The sequence below is a fragment of the Acanthopagrus latus genome, chromosome 12 (assembly GCF_904848185.1).
Source record: "Acanthopagrus latus isolate v.2019 chromosome 12, fAcaLat1.1, whole genome shotgun sequence".
NCBI lineage: Eukaryota > Metazoa > Chordata > Actinopteri > Spariformes > Sparidae > Acanthopagrus > Acanthopagrus latus.
In genome coordinates this window covers 25,582,950-25,604,009 of record NC_051050.1, presented here as the reverse complement: position 1 = coordinate 25,604,009, position 21,060 = coordinate 25,582,950, and the positions used below count along the sequence as shown (strand labels likewise).

General features: G+C 45.8%; 3 protein-coding genes across 3 annotated transcripts; 1 reads left to right on the top strand and 2 right to left on the bottom strand.

Moving 5' to 3' along the window:
- Positions 1 to 307: 307 nt before the first annotated feature.
- On the bottom strand, positions 308 to 9,138 carry atp6v1b2 (ATPase H+ transporting V1 subunit B2). The gene is made up of 14 exons (XM_037118267.1): positions 8,911 to 9,138; positions 7,488 to 7,543; positions 7,207 to 7,305; positions 6,972 to 7,065; positions 6,466 to 6,543; positions 5,448 to 5,587; positions 5,221 to 5,322; positions 4,525 to 4,622; positions 4,247 to 4,370; positions 4,020 to 4,170; positions 3,850 to 3,932; positions 3,151 to 3,255; positions 2,891 to 3,020; positions 308 to 2,368 (listed from the first exon to the last, which is right to left on the bottom strand). Exons 1-14 carry the CDS (start codon positions 9,113 to 9,115, stop codon positions 2,232 to 2,234), a joined length of 1,602 nt encoding a protein of 533 aa, XP_036974162.1. The 5' UTR covers positions 9,116 to 9,138; the 3' UTR covers positions 308 to 2,231.
- A 963-nt stretch (positions 9,139 to 10,101) lies between these two features.
- dusp11 (dual specificity phosphatase 11 (RNA/RNP complex 1-interacting)) lies at positions 10,102 to 14,724 on the bottom strand. Its single transcript, XM_037118268.1, has 9 exons — positions 14,355 to 14,724; positions 13,427 to 13,502; positions 13,197 to 13,328; positions 12,983 to 13,106; positions 12,089 to 12,149; positions 11,969 to 12,015; positions 11,810 to 11,885; positions 11,246 to 11,359; positions 10,102 to 10,867 (listed from the first exon to the last, which is right to left on the bottom strand). Exons 1-9 carry the CDS (start codon positions 14,390 to 14,392, stop codon positions 10,471 to 10,473), a joined length of 1,065 nt encoding a protein of 354 aa, XP_036974163.1. The 5' UTR covers positions 14,393 to 14,724; the 3' UTR covers positions 10,102 to 10,470.
- Positions 14,725 to 16,918: 2,194 nt separating this feature from the next.
- LOC119030557 (caspase-3-like) lies at positions 16,919 to 19,675 on the top strand. The gene is made up of 4 exons (XM_037118269.1): positions 16,919 to 17,245; positions 17,891 to 18,054; positions 18,160 to 18,286; positions 19,116 to 19,675. Exons 1-4 carry the CDS (start codon positions 17,029 to 17,031, stop codon positions 19,427 to 19,429), a joined length of 822 nt encoding a protein of 273 aa, XP_036974164.1. The 5' UTR covers positions 16,919 to 17,028; the 3' UTR covers positions 19,430 to 19,675.
- The last annotated feature ends 1,385 nt before the right edge of the window (positions 19,676 to 21,060 follow it).

The window sequence follows — 21,060 nt, the reverse complement described above, 5'->3', positions numbered from 1 at the left end:
ACTGAGCATAAATCACTGCAGTTACTGAATCTGAGTCACATCACTCTGATTTAGTGTCTGTTGATAAAAGGTCTTTATGATCGGACCAATTAAAAACTAAGAATCTGGTTTAATTGTTGTATTTGTCCGATTGTATTTGAAAAAATGAAAAGTAACAATGTTCTGACCGCCAGATTATTCAGAAATGTGTATATGTATGTAATGTTTGTATCTATACATCTAATACACCAAATGTCAAAGACAAAAAATAAAACACAATATAAATGTAAGGCTACCAATCAATCAATTAAAACATACAAGTGTCAGAAGTGATGAGACAGCAGCTTTTATTTCATGATATTTGAGGCACCAAACAGTAAAACATTCAACGTCAACGCATGCAAGCAGATTAATATATCCAGTCGATACGCACTGTGCAAACTGAAACACGTCATGTAGAGAAACATGGAGACATGAAACAACATCATCACTTCATGCTTCATGCACCAGAATCAAGAATCATAATCTAAAGAAACCACGACGACATCGAACATTAAAGGAAGGACGAGACGTTCAAACTGCACAGACACGTTTCACTCCCGTACAGTCTCATCTCCTCTCTCCATCGTTACACACAACATGGCTTCCCTTTAAGTGTCAAGTGCAAAAATCACTTTCCTCTGAAAACGGCCGTGTAGCTCGAGGCGTTACACGACAGTCCGTCACAGACGTACGCTGCGTAACAAGGACAGGAGGCGTTCGGTGACCCGCCAAAAGAAAACATTTTAATGAGCACACACGTCCGTCACCAAACGCTTAAAGTTCACTCAGGTGAGACTTCAGCGTGTTCAGACTCACAGCGGCTGGAGCTCCTGCAGACTGATTCTTCATATTTATAAGAATAACTTCTGATAGAAAACAATATTAAAGGGCAACGAAACGTCCCCTGAAGGACCTCCAGGACGCTGTGACATCACTCTGACCTCACTACACCTGTTCTCACTGCTGCTCACAAGACGGAGAGAAAAAGTGTTGAGTGCTTTTTCTTTCTTATAACAAATTATCTGAACTGATTATACGAGAGATCACAGTTGTTTACAAAAGAATGTTGGTTAGATAGTTTTTCTTCTTCTTTGCTCATAAAATCGTCCTCAGAACTCAGAAACTCAACATGGTGAAGGAAAAGTTTGCCATTTTGGGAAATATGCTCCACAGTATTCAGGAATCAATCTTAATATTCAAGATGGTAGCTGGAGTTAGCAACTGATTAGCTTAGCTTAGCTTAGCATAAAGACTAAACAGCTTCCCTGGCTCCGTCCACAGGTAACATTCAACACCGGGTCCCAACAGGCTTTCCTCCCGTCACTGGTGCTGAACAGGAACAACAAACTCAACCACCGAGAGCTTCTGTGGTTCCGTCTACGATCGGACCTCCAGCTGAAGGCTTAACAGATCCAGAGTGGACAGAAAGAGTCCAACATCAGACACTCGCCTGAAGCTGGGACACGGTGAAGATGTTCACATTTGGTTTTTAACATCCGCTCTGAGCGATCCGATCACACGTGGAAGCTCGTCAGCTCAGCGTGTCTTTGGGTCCGTTCACACCTGAACTCAGAACCGTCCTCCTGCGATCGGGTCACTCAGGATGGATGTTGATGCCAGATGTGAACCGAGCTCTCGTTTCTTTTTAGTATATTTAAAAAAACGAAGTGTAAAAATGACAGTTTGTTGTTTTGTGGAGGTTTAGAGACGAAACACCAGAAATAAAATCAGAACGTTTCAAAAACTGTCGACCTTTTTTCCTTCAACATGACTCATTTTCACCTCGAGTGCAAACGGAGGAATGAATGAATTATTTCCTGGTCGTTCGCTGTGACTTTAAAAATGCTTTGAAGCTTTTTGGCTGTCTGCGTGTCGTTTCCTTTGGTAATTAGAGGCAGGACACAATCATCACACTGTCATCACACCATCATCACCGTCACACACACACACACACACATCCTCCCTCCTCTTCATCTCTACACTCACACTGTAAACACAAACCTCTGCGTACGTCTGATATCTTCCCCTCCGTGTTTCTGGCTGTTTGAGCAGGATTAGTGCGATTTCATTCAAGGCCACATGAATGTCACGAGTGTCAGGACGGTGACAGCATCACATCATAATGTGACGGCACAACACTTTACTGTATGTACACAGTGAGCTGGGACACATGGAGGCGGCTGGCAGAGACACAGATGGAGCGCGTGTGCTTAATGTTTGGCTTCTCGGGGGTAAAACTCGGCCAAGGTGCTCTGAGGGATCCTCTTCAGCATCTCTTTGGGGAAGATCCTCATCAGCTGCCATCCGATGTCCAGAGTCTCGAACACGCTTCTGTTCTCGTAGGCACCTGGACACACAGACACGTCAGGGATCAGTAACAGATCACAGAGATCTATAACTCATCATATCAAATCATATCTAACAACGAAATCTGACACTTCAAAACTATGTCTCTGAACGCAGCTCAGTCGATGATAATAACATGTTTTATACTCATTATACTTCAGGAGACTGTGAGTAGATGTACTCAGATACATCACAGTCTGAACTGTTAACACTTTATTGTTTTTCTCTTTTTCATCTTCAGTCCTTGAATGTGAACAGTTGCATCTTCGATTTTGGACAATCACCAGTTTGACTAACCACTAAAGTGGCACTCAGTAGAGCGCCTACCTCCGCCAAGGCCCAACAGTTCCCTCTTGTACTCACAGATCGCAGCCACCTAATGAGACCCGTCGAACAGCCGAGTTCACTGGAAATCTATTCAGCAGTTTTTCTGTAATCCTGCCGACAAACCAACCCACAAAAAGAACATGACGTCCTTGTCAGTGCTACGTATAACTGAGTGACGGGCCGTGCCCCACTGCACCTTGGGAGATGAAGTTTTTCTCAAACTTGGTCAGGAACTCCAGATACAGCAGGTCATCAGCCGTCAGCGCCTCCTCCCCCACCACCGCCTTCATGGCCTGGACGTCCTTCCCGATGGCGTAACAGGCGTACTACACACACACACACACACACACACACACACACACACACACACACACACACACACACACACACACACACACACTCAGGGTTGGATGCTGATGGCGAGCACGTGCAGTATGAAACAGGAAGTGAACTCACGAGCTGGTTGGACACATCAGAGTGGTCTCTGCGGGTCATCCCCTCGCCGATGGCAGACTTCATCAGACGAGAGAGAGACGGCAGCACGTTGATCGGAGGATAAATCTGAACCACAGGAGGACGAGACGATCAGCCATCAGCAGGAAGGAAACACTGCATCAGCACAACACAGTCAGCTGCTCACACTCACTCATTAATTAGACGGGGATTTAATGTCCACGAGAAGCTTCTGAGAGTCGCAACAAAGCAGAGCGGTCGCGTGTCGTGTTGGATTATAAATCAAACGAACGTCAGCGAAGCGCTACAGTTATTTACATTTCAACTCATTATTACAGGCGCTGTAATCCTTCACACCAGGAAACCTTTGGGTCCTAAAACAACAGCTGGTGTCAGTACCTACAGAACCAGGTCGGGTCCAGCTGAGACCAACATGTCTGAGGTGTGAAGCGTTCACAGTCGACACCTTCAGCATGTTACAGTCAAACTCTCCAAAATGCAACCAAGGCTTTTTTTGTGAATGTATCTGAGTCAAACCTTCATGTAAAAGCATCATTACAATGAAATGTCACAGTGTCTCTTTCATCGTAATTATGACCCTCGGTTGCTTTTTAGCGAGAGTTTCCTTTCAAACACACATCCACGCTGCTGCTGCTGCTGCTGCTGCTGCTGCTGCTGCTGCTGCTGCTGCTGCTGCTTCACCTGTCTGTTGTGCAGCTGTCTGTCCACGTAGATTTGTCCCTCGGTGATGTAACCCGTCAGGTCAGGAATAGGATGCGTGATGTCTGAGAGAGACGAGAACACGCCGTCACAACAACGCCGCCGCCGTCATGAGCATCAATCAGCTGCTGGTTGAGCGAGTGTGTGCGTACCGTCGTTGGGCATGGTGAGGATGGGGATCTGAGTGATGGAGCCGTTACGTCCCTCCACTCGGCCCGCCCTCTCGTAGATGGTCGCCAGGTCGGTGTACATGTAACCAGGGAAACCGCGGCGGCCCGGCACCTCCTCTCTGGCTGCCGACACCTGGAGGAGCAAACGCACAATTTATTTCCAATTTCAGAAGTCATCTCAGAGTAAATGTGGTGAAACGACGGCTGACCTCTCGGAGAGCCTCCGCGTAGGAGCTCATATCAGTGAGGATGACGAGCACGTGCTTCTCGCACTGATAGGCCAGATACTCCGCTGATGTCAGAGCCAAACGAGGCGTGATGATTCGCTCGATGCTGCAACGAAACAGGAAGTTTAACCTCTTCTGCCTGTTTCTATACAGCTCAGCACTTCATATCCTCCAGTGTAAACACGTCAGAGTCACTGTTAATCACTCAGTATCTAAACTCTTTGAAGGGTTTATGAGCTGACTGGACGGGTCGAACATACGTGGGGTCGTTGGCCAGGTTCAGGAACAAGCACACGTTGTCCATGGAACCGTTCTCCTCAAAGTCAGACTTGAAGAACCGGGCCGTCTCCATGTTCACCTGGTGAGGAAGAGAAACATGATGATAGTTTTTAAAATGGGTTTGTTTTAAAGAGCTCTTCATCCTGCAAGCTGCAGACTGTAAGTGATGTCTGCAGTGAAACGAGCAGTGAACCCAACACTGTCCTGACAGAACCGAACTTCATCACCATCGTCACATCGTGATTTAAAAGTCACCTGAACAAAGAGCACAGTGAGGCGACGTGTCCGCTCAGAGCTGCTGGCATTTGTGATGCGTGGGAGAGGAAACAAACAGAACGTCTCCACATCCTGCTTGTTGTTTTATTGTGACAGCGGTCCAGTCAGGTTCTCCAGAGTCGCTCAGCTCCATCAGTCGTGTTTCTCAGTATGATTAACCAGCTGACTCTGCTTCCAGTGTCTCAGGCTGAACAGTGAAGTTAGAGACGTGGTGGAACAGACTTCGTCTCTCTTTAGTTCTGTTTCTAGTCTCTAACTGTGTCTGACTGTCCTGAAGTCACCGTCACTTCTGTCCACTCGTTACCAGCTGGTTCAGACATTAACACAAGACCAAAGTCTGATTTCTCATGTGGTCTTAAAACTCCTGAAACATGGAGAGTGTAGTGAGCTCCAGTTCTCACCCCCATGGCTGCGAACACGATGGCGAAGTTGTCCTCGCTGTAGTCCATCACGTCCTTCGACTTCTTCACCAGACCGGCCTGCCGACAGATCTGAGCTGCGATCTGACGAGCCAAAGGAAAACAAGGACGGCAAACCTCAGCGGCTTTTATTTTGAAATCTGCCAAAATCTGGTGTGTGTGTGTGTGTGTGTGTGTGTGTGTGTGTGTGTGTGTGTGTGTGTGTGCACCTCGTTGTGTGGCAGCCCTGCAGCAGAGAAGATGGGTATTTTCTGCCCTCGGGCGATGCTGTTCATGCCGTCGATGGCTGATATCCCGGTCTGGATCATCTCCTCGGGGTAGATCCGACACTGAGGGTTTATAGGCTGACCTGCAGCACCAACACACTCGTCACACAGGTGAGCGACACGTCACTCCTGAGTCTTTCCTGTGACATCACAGTGTGGGGGCGGGGCCAGATCATTCAGTTAAACTGGCCCTGACAGTGGAAACTCTCTCGACTGATCAGGGTTCTTTCAGAGATCGTTTTCAGTGTCTGATTACACCAATATGAACCAATATGTTCCTTAATTAATGAATTTTCAGCCCCGAGAATTTTTCCTCTTGTGACCTGCAGCGAGTTTCTACGGCTGCCTGAACACCAGAAACCACAGAGCTGCTGACAGCGACACCACACTGTGTTGTGTCGCTCTCAGGAGTTTCATAAAGTTTCAGGTGTTTCCAGGACGTTCTGCCTTTTCTCTCAGTTTCCAAACTGTTCAACCGTTTTCCAGGTTTTTCAAAAATAAATGAATTTCCTCTTTAATGTTGATTCATAGAGTCTGTTTCTGTTTATTTTCATACATTCTTGTATTTAATTTTTTGCATGGATTTTTTCACTTTGTGCATCTTGTGATTACACTTAAATATTTTATACTTTCAGATTCTTACTTTTATTTTATTTTTTGACTAATCGGTCATTTCCACTTGTTTTCTAGATCCGATCCTGAGTGATGTTTCTTCTGTACGCTGATTTACAAGCTGAGTGGATTTCTGTCAGTAAGACACAAAATTAAATGGAGAACATCTGTTTTCAAACAGATAATTAAAAGGCACCGTCGTTGTTCTTTTTTTCAGAACAGGAAATCCTTTGAGACGAAGGCAAACAGTTTGTTTTTAAAGAAATGTAGTTACACTGGACGAGTAGATGTTCTTAGTTACTGTCCAGCAGCTTCGCTTCCACCTGACAGCTGATAAACTTCAACGTACCCATGATGTCCAGGAAGTCTTCAGCCAGGACTGCTGGTCCTCTGTCGATGGGTTTACCAGAACCATTAAACACACGACCTGCACACACACACACACACACACACACACACACACACACACACACACACACACACACACACACACACACACACACACACACACACACACACACACACACGTCAGATCTGGTCTAATAGTCTCTAGTTTTGTCTGTGAACTTGAGTCTTGTTGGTTTGTGGAGTTAAATAATTTGTACACATCTTCTCAATTTATTATTGTGTGTGTTTCTTATTTATTTCATTTCATTTTCTATTTATCTTATTGGGAAGTTCAACTATAATCAGAAGAGACCGAGCTGAGGTCTTATCGTATCGTATGTTGGAAACAATCAGTCCTGATGATGCTCTTTGTTCCAGAGAACAGGTCACACATGGCGTGTCAGACTCCAGCAGGTGAGATGAGGTCACCTGAGTTTTCACCTGGCTGAGTGTGTCAGTGTGTCGTACCCAGCATGTCCTCTGAGACGGGCGTCCGTAAGATGTCTCCCGTAAACTCACAGCTCGTCTTCTTGGCGTCGATGCCTGATGTTCCCTCAAACACCTGCAGGGGGCAGAATGGAGCGGGTCAGTACATCATGATCAGTACCGGGCCGCAGCTCTGATCAGTGTCGACTCATCTGTCGATCAGTATCGTGATTGATCGATCGGTGTTTCCTCCTCAGGGCACCACAGAGGACTGTACCTGAACCACCGCTTTGGAGCCCGTGACCTCCAGAACCTGCCCGCTCCTCTTGGTACCATCAGGCAGCGTGAGGTGGACGATCTCTGCATACCTGGGGAACTGTTGAGAAGCAGAGGACGGGTCAGAGACGGGTCAGAGACGGGTCAGAGACGAGAGGCGTGCAGAAATGTTAAAGTGTGAAGTCTGAGGTCGGGTTCTGTCAGTCTGAGGTCGGGTTCTGTCACTCTGAGGTCGGGTTCTGTCAGTCTGAGGTCCGACAGCTGATCTGCGGTGGTTCTCACCTTCACCTGGTCCAGAATCACCAGCGGGCCGTTGACTCCAGACACGGTTTTATAGGCTGAGGAGGCAGAAACAGGAAGTGATGACAGCAGACAGAAACCTGAACGGACCCGGAGCTCAGACACAGTCAGCAGAACCCTGGAGGTCCAGACGACTGACTGACGGGTTCATTAATGAAACAGAGCAGAATATATTTGATGTGAACAGAAACGTTATCACAGACTTCTGCAGGCTGAACGGGCCGCTGACGACTCGATGTGAGGATGAACCAGAACCGACAGTACGAGCAGCGAGTTCTGACTCGTTCAAAGACAGAATGTCAGAACACGTTGCTGCTTGTGTTTGTGGTGACAGCAGCAGATAATTCTGAGGAGACGTCAGGAACATCTTCCCCACAAAAAAAGAGTTATTTAAACAAAATGTCACGACATTTTCAAAAACACGTTCAGACGGTTTCTGATGAGACGCCGAGCTGTGGTAACAAACCCAGACGGTTCTGACACGATGTTTGGACTTTCTGCAGACGTCTTCACATTCACAAAATCAAATATTTTACATGAGACGTCGGGACGAGAAATCTGGAGCACTAAAAAATATCCTCAGTGTGAAGTCGACTAACTCTGTCAGCTCAGCAGCTCCATGAAGACTTCCTGTTAGTAAAGGGTTAAATCTGACCTGAGATCAGTTTGTGTTCTCTGACTGTGATCACAGGTGAGCTGATGGAGACATCTGATGTTTCTGTGGTCGTGACATCAACATCTGGAGATCATTAGAGATCCTGGAGGAGACGCTCCTGACGAGCAGAACCTGCCTGAGAACACTCGAGTTTTCAAGTGTTCTTCAGCCTGTCAGTGACGTCTGAACATCTTCAGGTTCAACAGGAAGTGATGAAACTTTATTCAGCAAAGTTTTAACGGAGTTCTGGAGGATTTTTATTGTTATTTTCTGGAGCTCCCTCAGCTGTGTGGCAGAATGCTGCGACTGTGTGAGATGATGACTGGAGTGTTTTTAGTGAACTGTTCCTTTAAATCATTTCTCTGGTTGTGCAGTTTGAATAATCTGAATATCTGATCCATCAGAAACTGAACAGGTACCAGACTCATCATCGTCAAGGTAACGAGCTTCATCTCATCACAGGGAGGCAGACACACACACACACACACACACACCCACACACACACACACACACACACAGTCATGCAGCACACACACACATACACACACATACAGCACACACACACACATACAGCACACACACACACACAGTCATGCAGCACACACACACACATACACATACACAGTCATGCAGCCCACACACACACACACACACACACACACACGCAGTCATGCTGCACACACCCACACACACACACACACACACACACACACACACACACACACACACACACACACACCGGGACTCACTGAGGCGCGGCTGGGAGATATAGTCCCTCTTCACGGCCATCACGTGTTCCCGGGAGGCGGCGGCGGTCGGAGCGGCGGCCGGCGGCCTGCTGCCGCTGACGGCGGACGACAGCTCGCTCATCGCCCCGTTCATCATCCCTCGGAGCGCCTTCATCGCCATGTTCACACCTGCAGCGGCGGCAGAGTCGTGACGGACTCGGCGCATGCGCACACCGCAGCTGCATCATTTGGGGACGCAGACACGAGCTGATTGGAGGATCAGTGTCAACAACCAGCAGGGTGTAATCAATACGTTGGTCCGGTGATCAAGTTGTTTTGATGAGATTTAAAAAAAATAAGAAGCAAAATAAAATAAATCAATCAAACAGTTCGGATGGTTTACTGTGAAGTTAAAGGAACATTTCACAGTTTATAGTGACCTGCAGGAGACGGAGTAAAACTTATTTCTGCTCTGAAGTAAAACTGAAAACTCTGAGTGCAGATTTAATTTATGTCGTCACACATGATGTTGTTTTTAAACTCTGCACTGATTTACTGATTTGATCAAAGATATAAAACTTCTGCTCAGGAGAGAAACTCAAATCCAGAAGAGTCCAGTCAGTAATCTGAGCAGTCGACGGTTCTGAACCAACGCTGGACCGACGTGAGTTCCATATGAACGAGGTTCTGACCGACACACTTCTGGTTTCATGTCTTCTGTCTCCATTTGTTCAGACACAGAGAGGAAACTGGACCCAAACAGACTTTAACCTCTAACCTGATCCAGTGTGTTCGACCCTCGTCACTGTCCCTTTATAATTATTTAAATGTTGATTCATTTTGTATCTGACACACTGAAAAACAGCTGAAGATATTAAACCTGAATACTGAAGTTCTACATTCAAGTCTATAAAGATCCAGATCGTTGATGAGATGTCGGGTCGGTGGTGATGAGATCAGGTGGTCTGAGCATATTTTTAAAAACTGTTTCTGAGAAGACACGTGCAGCACATAAAGACGTAAACAGAGAGTGTTTTTATCAGACGTGGGGACGTCTTTATATATCTGACGGATCTGAACATCTTCCATGTTTGAGGCGACAGAACCAGTGACGTCGTCTGAACCCTCACAGAGTGTTTGTGTCTGAAACATGCAGAAACGTGAAGCTTCAACAGATCCGTCGCTCACAGAAACACGCGATGACAACATTCATCCTGTCTGAGTGTTTCTACTCTGATCGCAGCAGAAACAGGAGAAAAAACTGCTTCGTATCTGCGAAGTCTTTTAATTTCATCATCACAGCACTCAAACATTCACACAGTAATCTTCACTTCAGTCCTGTGAGCAGTGAGACGCTGCAGCAGGCAACAAAACATCAAACTGAGCTGATACCGACTGAATCAACACAGGAAACCTCATATTAAAAACACCCAGAGAGCCGCTGCGGTTCTGGACACGTGAGCATCGTTCACTTTTAAAATCTTCAGGCAGCAGTCGGTGCAGCGCCTCGCAGAGTGGCACGTCGATCACCTGTGTGTCGCTGCAGCTGCTGTAACTGAGCAGGTTTCAGTCTGCTGGTTTCTAGTAGTTGTCGTACGAGTTGACTCTGTATGGCTGAGAGTATCTGTGACACGTTCTGGGCCCCGCCCACTCCTCCTCAGGTCTGTCAGGTCTGTCAGGTCTGTCATGGTGGCCGGACTCGTTGGTCCAGCGTGGGGCGTAGCGGGACAGGGGAGGGGGCGCTCTCCTTCTGTCCTCATACCGGCGGGACGATGAGCTCCACTCCGACTCCTCTGAGCGGGGAGGTCGCCTCCACGGACTGTCCAGGTGAGGGGCGGTCCATCGGTACGGCGAGCGGAGGGCGGCTCCCACAGGTGGATAGAAAGGAGGTGGAGGTCGTAACGGTGGAGGGGAAAGACGGCCGTTGTTGTGATGATGGTGATGTGAGCGATGAATCATTTCTCTTGGAGGGAAAGATCTGAAATATGAATTAACAAGAGGGAAGTTTAATTAACTAAACAGCAAATGACCCGAAGAAGAAGAAGAAGAAATAATGAGAAGAAGTTGAAGAAGAAGAAAAGGGAAAAAGAAAAAGTAGCAGAAGAAGTTGAAGAAATTGAAGAAGTAGAAGAAAGAAGAAGTAGATGTTTGTGAACACACCGTCTGTTTCAACTGATCCAACCACTGAACGCATCACCACAACCTCACCAGACTCCCTTAACAAATGTAGTGATTTTAAGAGTTGTTTCATGAGGAGAAACTTAACAAACTCTGTGAAACGGCTACGACAAATTCTGAATCATTGGAGCCTTCTTGTAAATTCAGCATTAAATGAAATTAAGCACAGCTTCTCTACCTGTGGTGTCTGGAGTCGTCGTGGTGAGGTCGTCTCTCCTCTCTGCTCTCAGACAGGCGATGAGCAGCACAACCTCTCATTGGCTCCTGATCCGACTCCTCCATCCCCTCGTTACTGTTTGAAAAAATGGGTTAGGGAATCAGTTCAAGTTTTTCAGCTTTTTTGGCACATTTGTTGTAATTAGCAGCTCCTGTTCGCAGCGTACTGATGGACGAACAGGGAACTGTCACTGGATCACTGTGATACTGAAGAAAACTAAAAACATGAAGATTCTCAGGGGAGTTTTGCAGCTACAGGAGCATCTTTAATCCTCAGTTTTCCAAATGGATTCTAGATGGACATCAGAAACAGTTTGTCTTTGGAAAGTGTGCGTCACACTGAATGTAAAACTGTTTATCATGACGTGTATTCAGATGTGACTGAGTTCGTTCTGTAAGAAGGAGCCTGATGTTCAACCTCATCTTTCATCTGCTCAGACGGACAATAATTCACTTTCTGTTGTTTTCAGAACATCTACAAACTGTTCTTTACTGTTCAGAGTGATCAAGTCTCCCTCGGTCTCACCTCCTCTTCCGTCCATGCTCGAGGTCCCTCAGGTAGTTCTGTCTCTCGATCTTGTGACCCCGCGACGAGTTGAACACTGAGAACCAAAGAATGTTAAATATATTCACTGTCAGTCAGAAAAGAGCCTGAAACATTAAAATAAGAAGCACCAGAACTCACATTCTATAGCCTGCTTAGGATCCATCCCATCGACGTCGATCAGATACCTGCAGGTCAGACACAGCTGTTAGACACAGTTCACACGTGCAGCTCACACTGACTGATGCACACTGAACACACCTGCAGATCAGGTAGCCGGTCCGGTTCAGACCGTGGGTACAGTGGACTCCGATCAGCTTGTCTGTGAAGGAAATGACAGTTAACAGATGTTTAACTTCACTTAAACTATTCCAACATCAAATCTGTTTTTATAATAATGAACAGAAAATTGACAGTCAGAGCTCTGATCGTTATTTCATCTATTAGCTGAACACACGTCGTCTCTTCTCAGACTCTTCGTCTTCCTCTGCGGCACTTAAAGACAGTCAAGCACCAACTCATCCTCTTTCCTGTCTTAACTTAAGCTGTTCTATCAATAAAGCTGATGAAGGCCAAAAAAATATACTTTAAGTAAACTCTCGAAACAGGGGAGAATAAATATGAGAATCGATATCTTGTGTCTGAGCTTTTTGGAAAACATCCATCAATTATTATAATATATAATAATGCTCAACACCATTTACACATAAAGCAGATTATCTGATTGTTAGTAAATTAATCTGTTAATAAGCTTCAGTCCTGATTGGCTGCTGTGAGTCGCTCAGACCAGCAGGTGTCACTTAAACCAACAAGCTGCAGCTGACAGGCGACAATCTGCAGAGCCAGAGTGAGAAAACTGCTTATTTTCTAAAGAGTTAACGTGAAGAGACACTGCTGGTGTTGTTAAAGGGCAAAATGAACAATAAATGTATAAATAACAAACTTTTTACTGAAAATACGGTTATGCTGAGAATGAAGAAGTGATTTTCAGCTCCAACCAACTGAAGCTGCTGAGCCCGTGACTGCCAACAATCTTTTATTGTGAAACCTCTTTTGTGAATGGAGGTAAAACTTTGCATCACAAGTTGTGTCTGATGCTTAAAATCAAACCAGATTAAACACTTTCGGCCCAATCAGCTCCAGAGAGCTCCTCACCGTTATCAGCGTTGTCTCGTAGAAACTTTCGTACGACGCGCTTGAAGCTCAGGATCGTGTCGTCACTGGGAACCTCGTGACCGGCTGTGAAGATCTTCACAAACAGCAGAGAGTCTGGCACGTCCTGAACACACAGACAGAGCCTGGTTTAGTTCACCTGAGGAGATAACTCGATAAAACGTGTGTGTGTGTGTGTGTGTGTGTGCGTGTTTACCTGTAGTTTGTAGTAGCGTGTGGTGAAGGTCAGGTCCACGATCAAACCCAGCTCTTGCTTCTCTCTGTTCAGAGCGTCCAGCAGCTCCCAGGGACCGAAGACGTCCGACCGTGGCAGCTGATGGTTCAGAGACTAAAAGGAAACACACGGCAGCCTCGTGTTCACCGCTCGCTCTCAGACACAACCAGAAAACACACGTCCGACCTGCAGACTTCATCCGAGCTGCTCACCTGTTTCAGAGGCACTTTGAAGGCGATGAATCGAGTCCCGTGAAGTCTTTTCCCCACAGCTTTGTAATCCAGCCACCTGCCGCGAGGAAGACACCGTGATACAGCCACGAACAGAGGTCAGTGTTGTGTTCAGGGACGCTAATGATTCATTATTTATAGATTTAAAACGTCCTAAACGACAATCAGAGTCAGACAGAAATACATAACATAAAATATCCAAATAAAACACAAGAAACTGAGTACAAAAGACATTTTGCACAAACTAATATCGTCTCAGTGTCGGCTGGACTCTGTTGCCAGTTGTTGAATCTCTGTCATTAAAATGAAGTCATTATTTTGTGTTAACTCATTTATTAATCAAGTAATTTTCTGTTTTCCTTATCTGTTATTTTAACTCCTAATGAGGCCGACTCTGATCACACACAGATCATGTGTCATTAAATCAGTTCTCATTTTATTAATGATTAACTTAGAATTGATTATTCAGAAACTTCTAAACTTTCATCCCTTGTTGTGGACGAAGACTTTATCTAATAAACTGATCGATTAATTGGAGGAAATGATTAACTGGGGATGACGATATAATCGTTATCTGCAGTTTGTCTCACACACACAAAGTGTTCGTGTCTGATAAGAAGTATTGACCGATACACGGTGACACGTCACACATTGATCAGCTGAGCTTCAGTTTCATTTTCACACGAAATTCACTGATAAATCTGGACTCTGGATTCATGACTGAATTAAATCCTGATTATCATGAATTGTCCTGCAGCTTCAGTACAAGTATTTTATTATATATAAGCAGTTAAATTAGTGAGTTTTTAGCCTTTACAGGCGGACACACCTCAGGCTCGTCTTTAATCAACTAAAGTTGACTCAACATTAAACGCTTCAACATTTCATCGTGTCGGTTTCTGTCGCTCACCTGTCCGGTATCCCGTTCTTCTTGTTGTGTCGAGACATTTTAAATCCTCCTGAGTTATTTTCTTTTTCTCTCTCCGTCTGTTTTTAGAGGCTGGACGTCACCACGTGTACAAAACAGAGCCGCTAGCTTGTTTACAGCTCTGAACGTGTGAATATCCGCCGCCAGGTGAAGTTACCTCCGTCGACACGCGGACTGCAGCTGCAGGAAGTGACGCTAAAACATTTTAATTCCAAATACCACAAACTATCTCACTGCAACGGCGCCCATGATTGAAAACTAACGGGCTGCAAACCTCCGTTATCACAGCGCCGACTGTTTGCCGACCGCTGCCGTCGCATGTGGATGACGTCACGACGCGCCATCTTGAAGCGGCGGGGGCGCCTGGCTGCCACCTGGTGGTGGATGGTGGAGCTGCAACAGAGAGTGAGAGAGTACATTCACTCAGATACTGATCCAAAGTACCAATCTGACATTTTAATGCCACTTTCTACTCAAATAAATGTTACATACAAACTCAGTGTTAGAAACTTTATAGAGTTTTTAAATTCCTCTCTTGTGATTTATTTCTTCTTTCCCTCCTTCACTGCTTTTATTTGTTATCATTAATCTCTTTATAGTGTTTTATTAATAATGTTTTTATCTGTTCATATTTCCTCTGCTGATGTTGTCTTCTTATTGTCCTCTATTGTCTTTATTCTTTTCATCACTTGTTTTTCCCTCTTTCTTTTTCTTTTAATTTTCTGTTTTAACATTTTCTGTTCTGCCTTCTTGATTTTAAGAGGTCATATAACACTAATTGTCACATTAATACTTTTATGTCAGGGTTCTATTAGAAGAGGTTTACATACTTTAATTCTCAGTAAGCACATTATTATTTTCATATGCTGCATCGTCTCTATTCAATCTTTGGTGAGGCTTAAGAGCAGGATGCAGCCAATCAGAGGCAGAGTAGGGCGGGGTATATATATATATATAAATATATATTTATACAACACCTGTTACATGGTGACGTGCGTCAGTTACAGCAGTAAAGGCTGGACTGAACACAGAGTTGGGAGGATTACTTTGTTACTTTTAAAATGGATTCTGAAACAGTTACTCACCTGCTAAACAGTGTAGTCAGTGACATCATCACAGTAATGACGTAACTTGATTAGTGTCCATTAGTTTTGGATTTCCGTAACACCGAACACAAGCAAATAAAAACAAGAGAAGTTAAAAAGCCGATCAGTCACATGACTTTTATGTCATTTTTACAGAATACACGTTATTTTTCTGTAACTTTACATGAATAGTTGTCTTTAAATGTGTTCCAAGTGTGATTTCTAACAACTTTAGTTACAAGTTACTTTGCAGAAAAACTAGAAAAAGTTCATCATGTCTCAGTGTTATTAATCAAAAGCAAACATAAACATATCAACATACACGTTTGTCTCTCTGCAGCAGTCTGATATTTTTACCGTTTACATTTCCAGACGACAGGTGCGTGTACTGGATATTTCACACGCAGGCGTTTCCTCTGTGTCCTCTTGCAGGTGTTCATCAGGACTCTAAATAATAAGTGAGTGTCTGTAGTGAGTCATGTTGTTTGTGAGCATCAGGAGCTGAAGCGTTAATAACAGAGCACGACTCTGAATGTTTGTCTGAATGTCTGAACATGTGGAAAGTTACTGATGATGACGCTTCATATTTCTGCAACCTGTGTGACTTGATTACCGGCGGCGACGTTGTGTGAGTCTGTGTGTGTGCCACGCCTCCTCCTCCTCCGTCAGGAACTAACACAGGAGCAGCTTTGATAATGTAGCCGGGTGTTTATTGGCAGGATATCGTCATAAAACTGAACGTGTTTGGAGCTGAGATCAAAATGGAGGCAGAGACACTACAGAGGTTTACAGTCCTGGCACACATTAACTTTAAGATGCAGATCCCTGTGATCCCTGTCCAGTTTAGTGCAGCGAGTACTGTTTTAACCTGTCTGTCTGTCTGCTGTGATCCCATCTGAAGTTGGTCTGCAGTTATTTGAGTCCTGTTGATCAGGTGTCGTCCTGGCTGCAGATTCCTTCTGTGACTCAAGCTCAGTTTAATATTACTGTTCTGAAGTCAAGCTGATTAATCAAAGCTGAGACTCAACTTTCAACTTTAAAGCCAAGATGGACGAGAAGTCCATCAGCTGAACTCACTGCAGTGAGATCACCTGATTTATATTAAAGGAGCGTTTTGTAGTTCAGGTGAAGAAATGTTAATGAGAAGAAAAAATATATTTATCGAAGGATTTCTACCGAAACAAACTGAACCAACAAACGGACCTCCAAAACTACATACTGCTTCTTTAAGTTCTACAGCAGTTCATAACTGAACGTTTCATTTTCTCTACTCGAGCGCCGTCTTGACTGGAACAGCAGACACCTGACACACCTGAAAAGGTGCAGAAGGTTTGCACACTGACGTCTCCCAGCAGGCGGAGGAAACATGTGATTACATCACACATGATAATTATACGACAAGGAAACTCCATATATGGTGAGACTGGAGGTGTGTTGATTCAGGTTTAAAAGGAGCACAGAGACACAGAAAGCAAAGACACATCCAGGAGAGGAAGAAGAAGAAGAAGAAGAAGAAGTAGAAGAAGAAGCAGAAGTAGAAGAAGTAGAAGAAGCAGAAGAAGCAGAGCGGCATGCTGCAGTGGAGAGGACGGATGGATGACAGGCGGGAGTGTAACAGGGCAGTGTTGGTGTCGGTGGCTCAGTTTGATCAGGGGGTCGGTCTGACGAGGAGGCCTGGAGTCAAGAAGGACGTCAAGGAACTCCACAGCGCCCTCAGCAAACTGGGCTTCAAGGTGGACGTCCACAACGACCTGAGCGCAGACGAGATCTATGAGCTGTTTCACACAGGTAACACACACAACACACACTCTGTCAGTGTGTCTCTGTGTGTAGTGATGTGTTCACTGACTGATGGGAGCGCAGAGCGTCTGTTCCTGTGCACAGGATTATTATAAGACTTGCTATGTGTAATGATATAATAATAAGTGTGCTCTTGTGAATCTGTGGTAAAAGCTTCCTTCCGTCCTGTCTGAACCCAGAGAGAGTGTGTGCTCGGCCTGTTGTCAGCCTCTCCAGCTGACTGACATCAGTGTGACACAACAAATACTTCACAAATCAAATCCTGCAGACGCCTCCAACCTCTGAGCCTTTCCTTTCAATCTTTACGTAGCAGACACACTTCATCTTTACAGGACGTCTGAACTTTATTTCCCTGCATCAAACAAACAAACTACAATCTGGGTTCAAAATAATGAGTGAATGACTTTAACGTGATGAAGCAGACGGCCTGTGTTCAGAGGACAGACACACAGATACCAGACAGGCTGAAGGTTGATGTGGAGATTTATAGCTGATTATCTTTAATAGATAAAGTGGAGAACACCACCTCCTGGACGTGTTGATGGTTATTATGTCATCCAGCTCTGATGGAGACGTGTGTGTGTGTGTGTGTGTGTGTGTGTGTGTGTGTGTGTGTGTGTGTGTGTGCTGCAGAGAGCCGGCGGCCTGTGAAGGACTGTTTTCTGGCCGTCCTGTCGTCTCACGGGGAGGAGGGCTGCGTGTTCGGAGCCGATGGGAAACCCGTCCAACTGTCGCAGATATTCTCGTATTTCGACAACGAATCGATGGAGAAAAAGGCCAAAGTGTTCCTGGTGCAGGTGAGCAGGAGGAGCAGGAGGAGGAGGAGTCACAGACTCAGCACAGAGATGAAGGTCAGTTCACATCAGGCTCAGTGCTTCACTGCTGTTGTTGCGTCTCTGCAGGCCTGTCGAGGACTCGCTCTGGATCCTGGTGTGGAGGTGGATTCAGCTGATGGCAGCAGAGAGAGCAGCTTCTCGCAGTATCTGTCACTTCCTGTAGACACAACTGTGATGTACGCCACAGCACCAGGTGAGCAGCTGTCCAGAACCTCTACAGAACCTGTAGACCATCAACACCGGCCAGTAAAACCCTCCTCAGCCCTCATCACGCTACAGAACCTCTTCAGGGACGATTTAAATCTCCTGAACGACACTTACAACCTCCTGACTGCCCACAGCAACCTGAACCAGCCACAAGAACTTTATCAATGATTACTAGAACCTCCTCAAGTACCTGTAGAACCTCCTCAAGTACCTGTAGAACCTCCTCATGTACCTATAGAAACTCCTCAAGTACCTGTAGAACCTCCTCATGTACCTGTAGAACCTCCTCAAGTACCTGTAGAACCTCCTCAAGTACCTGTAGAACCTCCTCATGTACCTGTAGAACCTCCTCAAGTACCTGTAGAACCTCCTCATGTACCTGTAGAACCTCCTCATGTACCTGTAGAACCTCCTCAAGTACCTGTAGAACCTCCTCATGTACCTGTAGAACCTCCTCAAGTACCTTTAGAACCTCCTCATGTACCTGTAGAACCTCCTCAAGTACCTGTAGAACCTCCTCAAGTACCTGTAGAACCTCCTCATGTACCTGTAGAACCTCCTCAAATACCTGTAGAACCTCCTCAAGTACCTGTAGAACCTCCTCATGTACCTGTAGAACCTCCTCAAATACCTGTAGAACCTCCTCAAATACCTGTAGAACCTCCTCAAGTACCTGTAGAACCTCCAAAGCCTTTAAGTCCAGCCAAGACATTAGAACCTCATCAGTGATGGCTGATGGTTGATGGTTTGATCGGTGTGTTTGGTTCTGGATCATCTTCTCTGTCTAACCCGTCTCCCCTCCGTCCTCTCCTCAGGTTACGGAGCCTTCATGCACCCTCTTGGATCCGTCTTCCTCCAGACGTTCTGCACCTTATTACAGGAGGAAGGCTTTCGGAACCTGGAGCTGACCCGCCTGCTGACCCGCCTCTCCCACAGGGTGGCCTACACCTTCCAGGCCAAAGGTCGCGACCTGGGCGGGATGAAAGAGATGCCGTGCCTCGTGACCCGACTGACCAGAGAAGTGTTCCCCTTCGCAGAGCCGGGGAAAGACGGCGGGTCCGCCGGGCTCTCGGCCACGTCACTGGTCCACAAGGACAACACCCGGACACGGACTCCCTCCATCAGTTAGACTGCAGCAGGCCAGCGGACGTGACTGCGTCTGAATGTATGAGGACGATCGTTATCAGCAGGAATGTAGATGGACGAGAGATTAGATCCAGAAGAAAGTCCAAAGATGTCATCAAGGAAACAGCTGCTGAGATATTCTGCTGATGTTGTACAGAACTCTGGAGCCGGTCGTGTTCTGGTCACATGTCACCTGTCATTTCTTTATTTATTCATGTTTCTGTTTGTTAATAAAGAAGGATTTAATGTACAGAGTGTTTCAGCTTCCTTCTGTCTGCTCTCTGTGACGGAACAACACGTCCAGTCCAGTAGATGTTAATCAGAACCTCTGATCCAGAATAACACACCGCTGGTATCACATCTGTCTGCTGGTGAGCCGGACAGGAAGTCCAGTCAGCGAGTGAAGCAGATTCAGGTGAAATGTTTCAGGTTGTTTCAGAGACATCATGAAGTCGCTGCAGAACCTCAGCAGAACTGAAAGTATCCGACAGACCTGTGACTGGAAACATGACTGATGCCACACCTGACTTCACACCTGCATTACATCATCACCTGGCTATGTGCAGACTGCAGGCAGACTGGAAGCAGATCGTTACGACCGTCGGCTCTGTTATTTGTCAGTGATCAGACAACAGCAGCGTGTCTGCGTGAGACGCCGTGGTATCGATGGAGGCATCAGCGTCTACGTACTGTTCCGTGCCCAGCGGAGGGTTTGTTTTCTCTCTCCATCTCTTCTGTCTCTACTTCCCCATAGTTTTCCTTCAGGTGCTGACGAGGTGATGAGCTGCACCTGACAGGCTGTGAAGCCACCGCTTCCTTCTGTCTTGGAATTTCTGGCCCATCACCTGACTGGAACCTGGCTGAGGAGCTCGCTCCTTTCTTTGCATTTCACCGTCACGTGATACAGATTCTCTGGCAGACTTGGTTTTTGTTTTAGATTTTTAAAAGTGTGTGGTGGGAGAAGGAGTTAGGTAAGTTGGGGTGGCATATACGTGTCATGATGTGGTAAACTCTTTGGATGGATGCCACAAGACAGAGGATTTCTGGTTTCCTTGCTTTGGCGCTCCACCTCCCTCCTTTCCTCCCCCATGTTTTGTAAAACAACTTGTGAGTTAAGTTCCTCCTCATTAAAGTTTTTCTCTTTAACTATTAACTTTGTCTTGTCTGAATCTTTGGTTTGTCGTGTTGCTGTTCCTTGTTCCCCCTGGAACAGAACGCTGACGACGAACTCCGATACAAGAGAAATAAAGATCCCTCAGCAGTCCGTCACGTTGCCGTGGTCGCTCAGTGTCCTCACGCTGCTCTGTTGCACTTCTAGTTCGACGTCACTGATGTTCATCACACGACAAAGTTCTGATATCTGAGGGGCTTCTGCAGGAACTTGATTTCAATCACATTCGATACGATCTGATCTGCAATGATCTCACTTCAGTTTCTTGCTGTTCAGACTGAAACAGATCTGAGCTGACAGTCTGAGCAGCTTCCAGAAGTTTGTTCTGGTTAATGTTTTCTTCTTCCAGCTGTCGTACGACTCTCCGCCTCCTCTTCTTTTCTTTCTCGTGTTGTAAATGGTTTGATAAATTATAACAACGACCCACACTGAGAGCTGAAGCCTCTTTACTGCAGTGTGTTAAT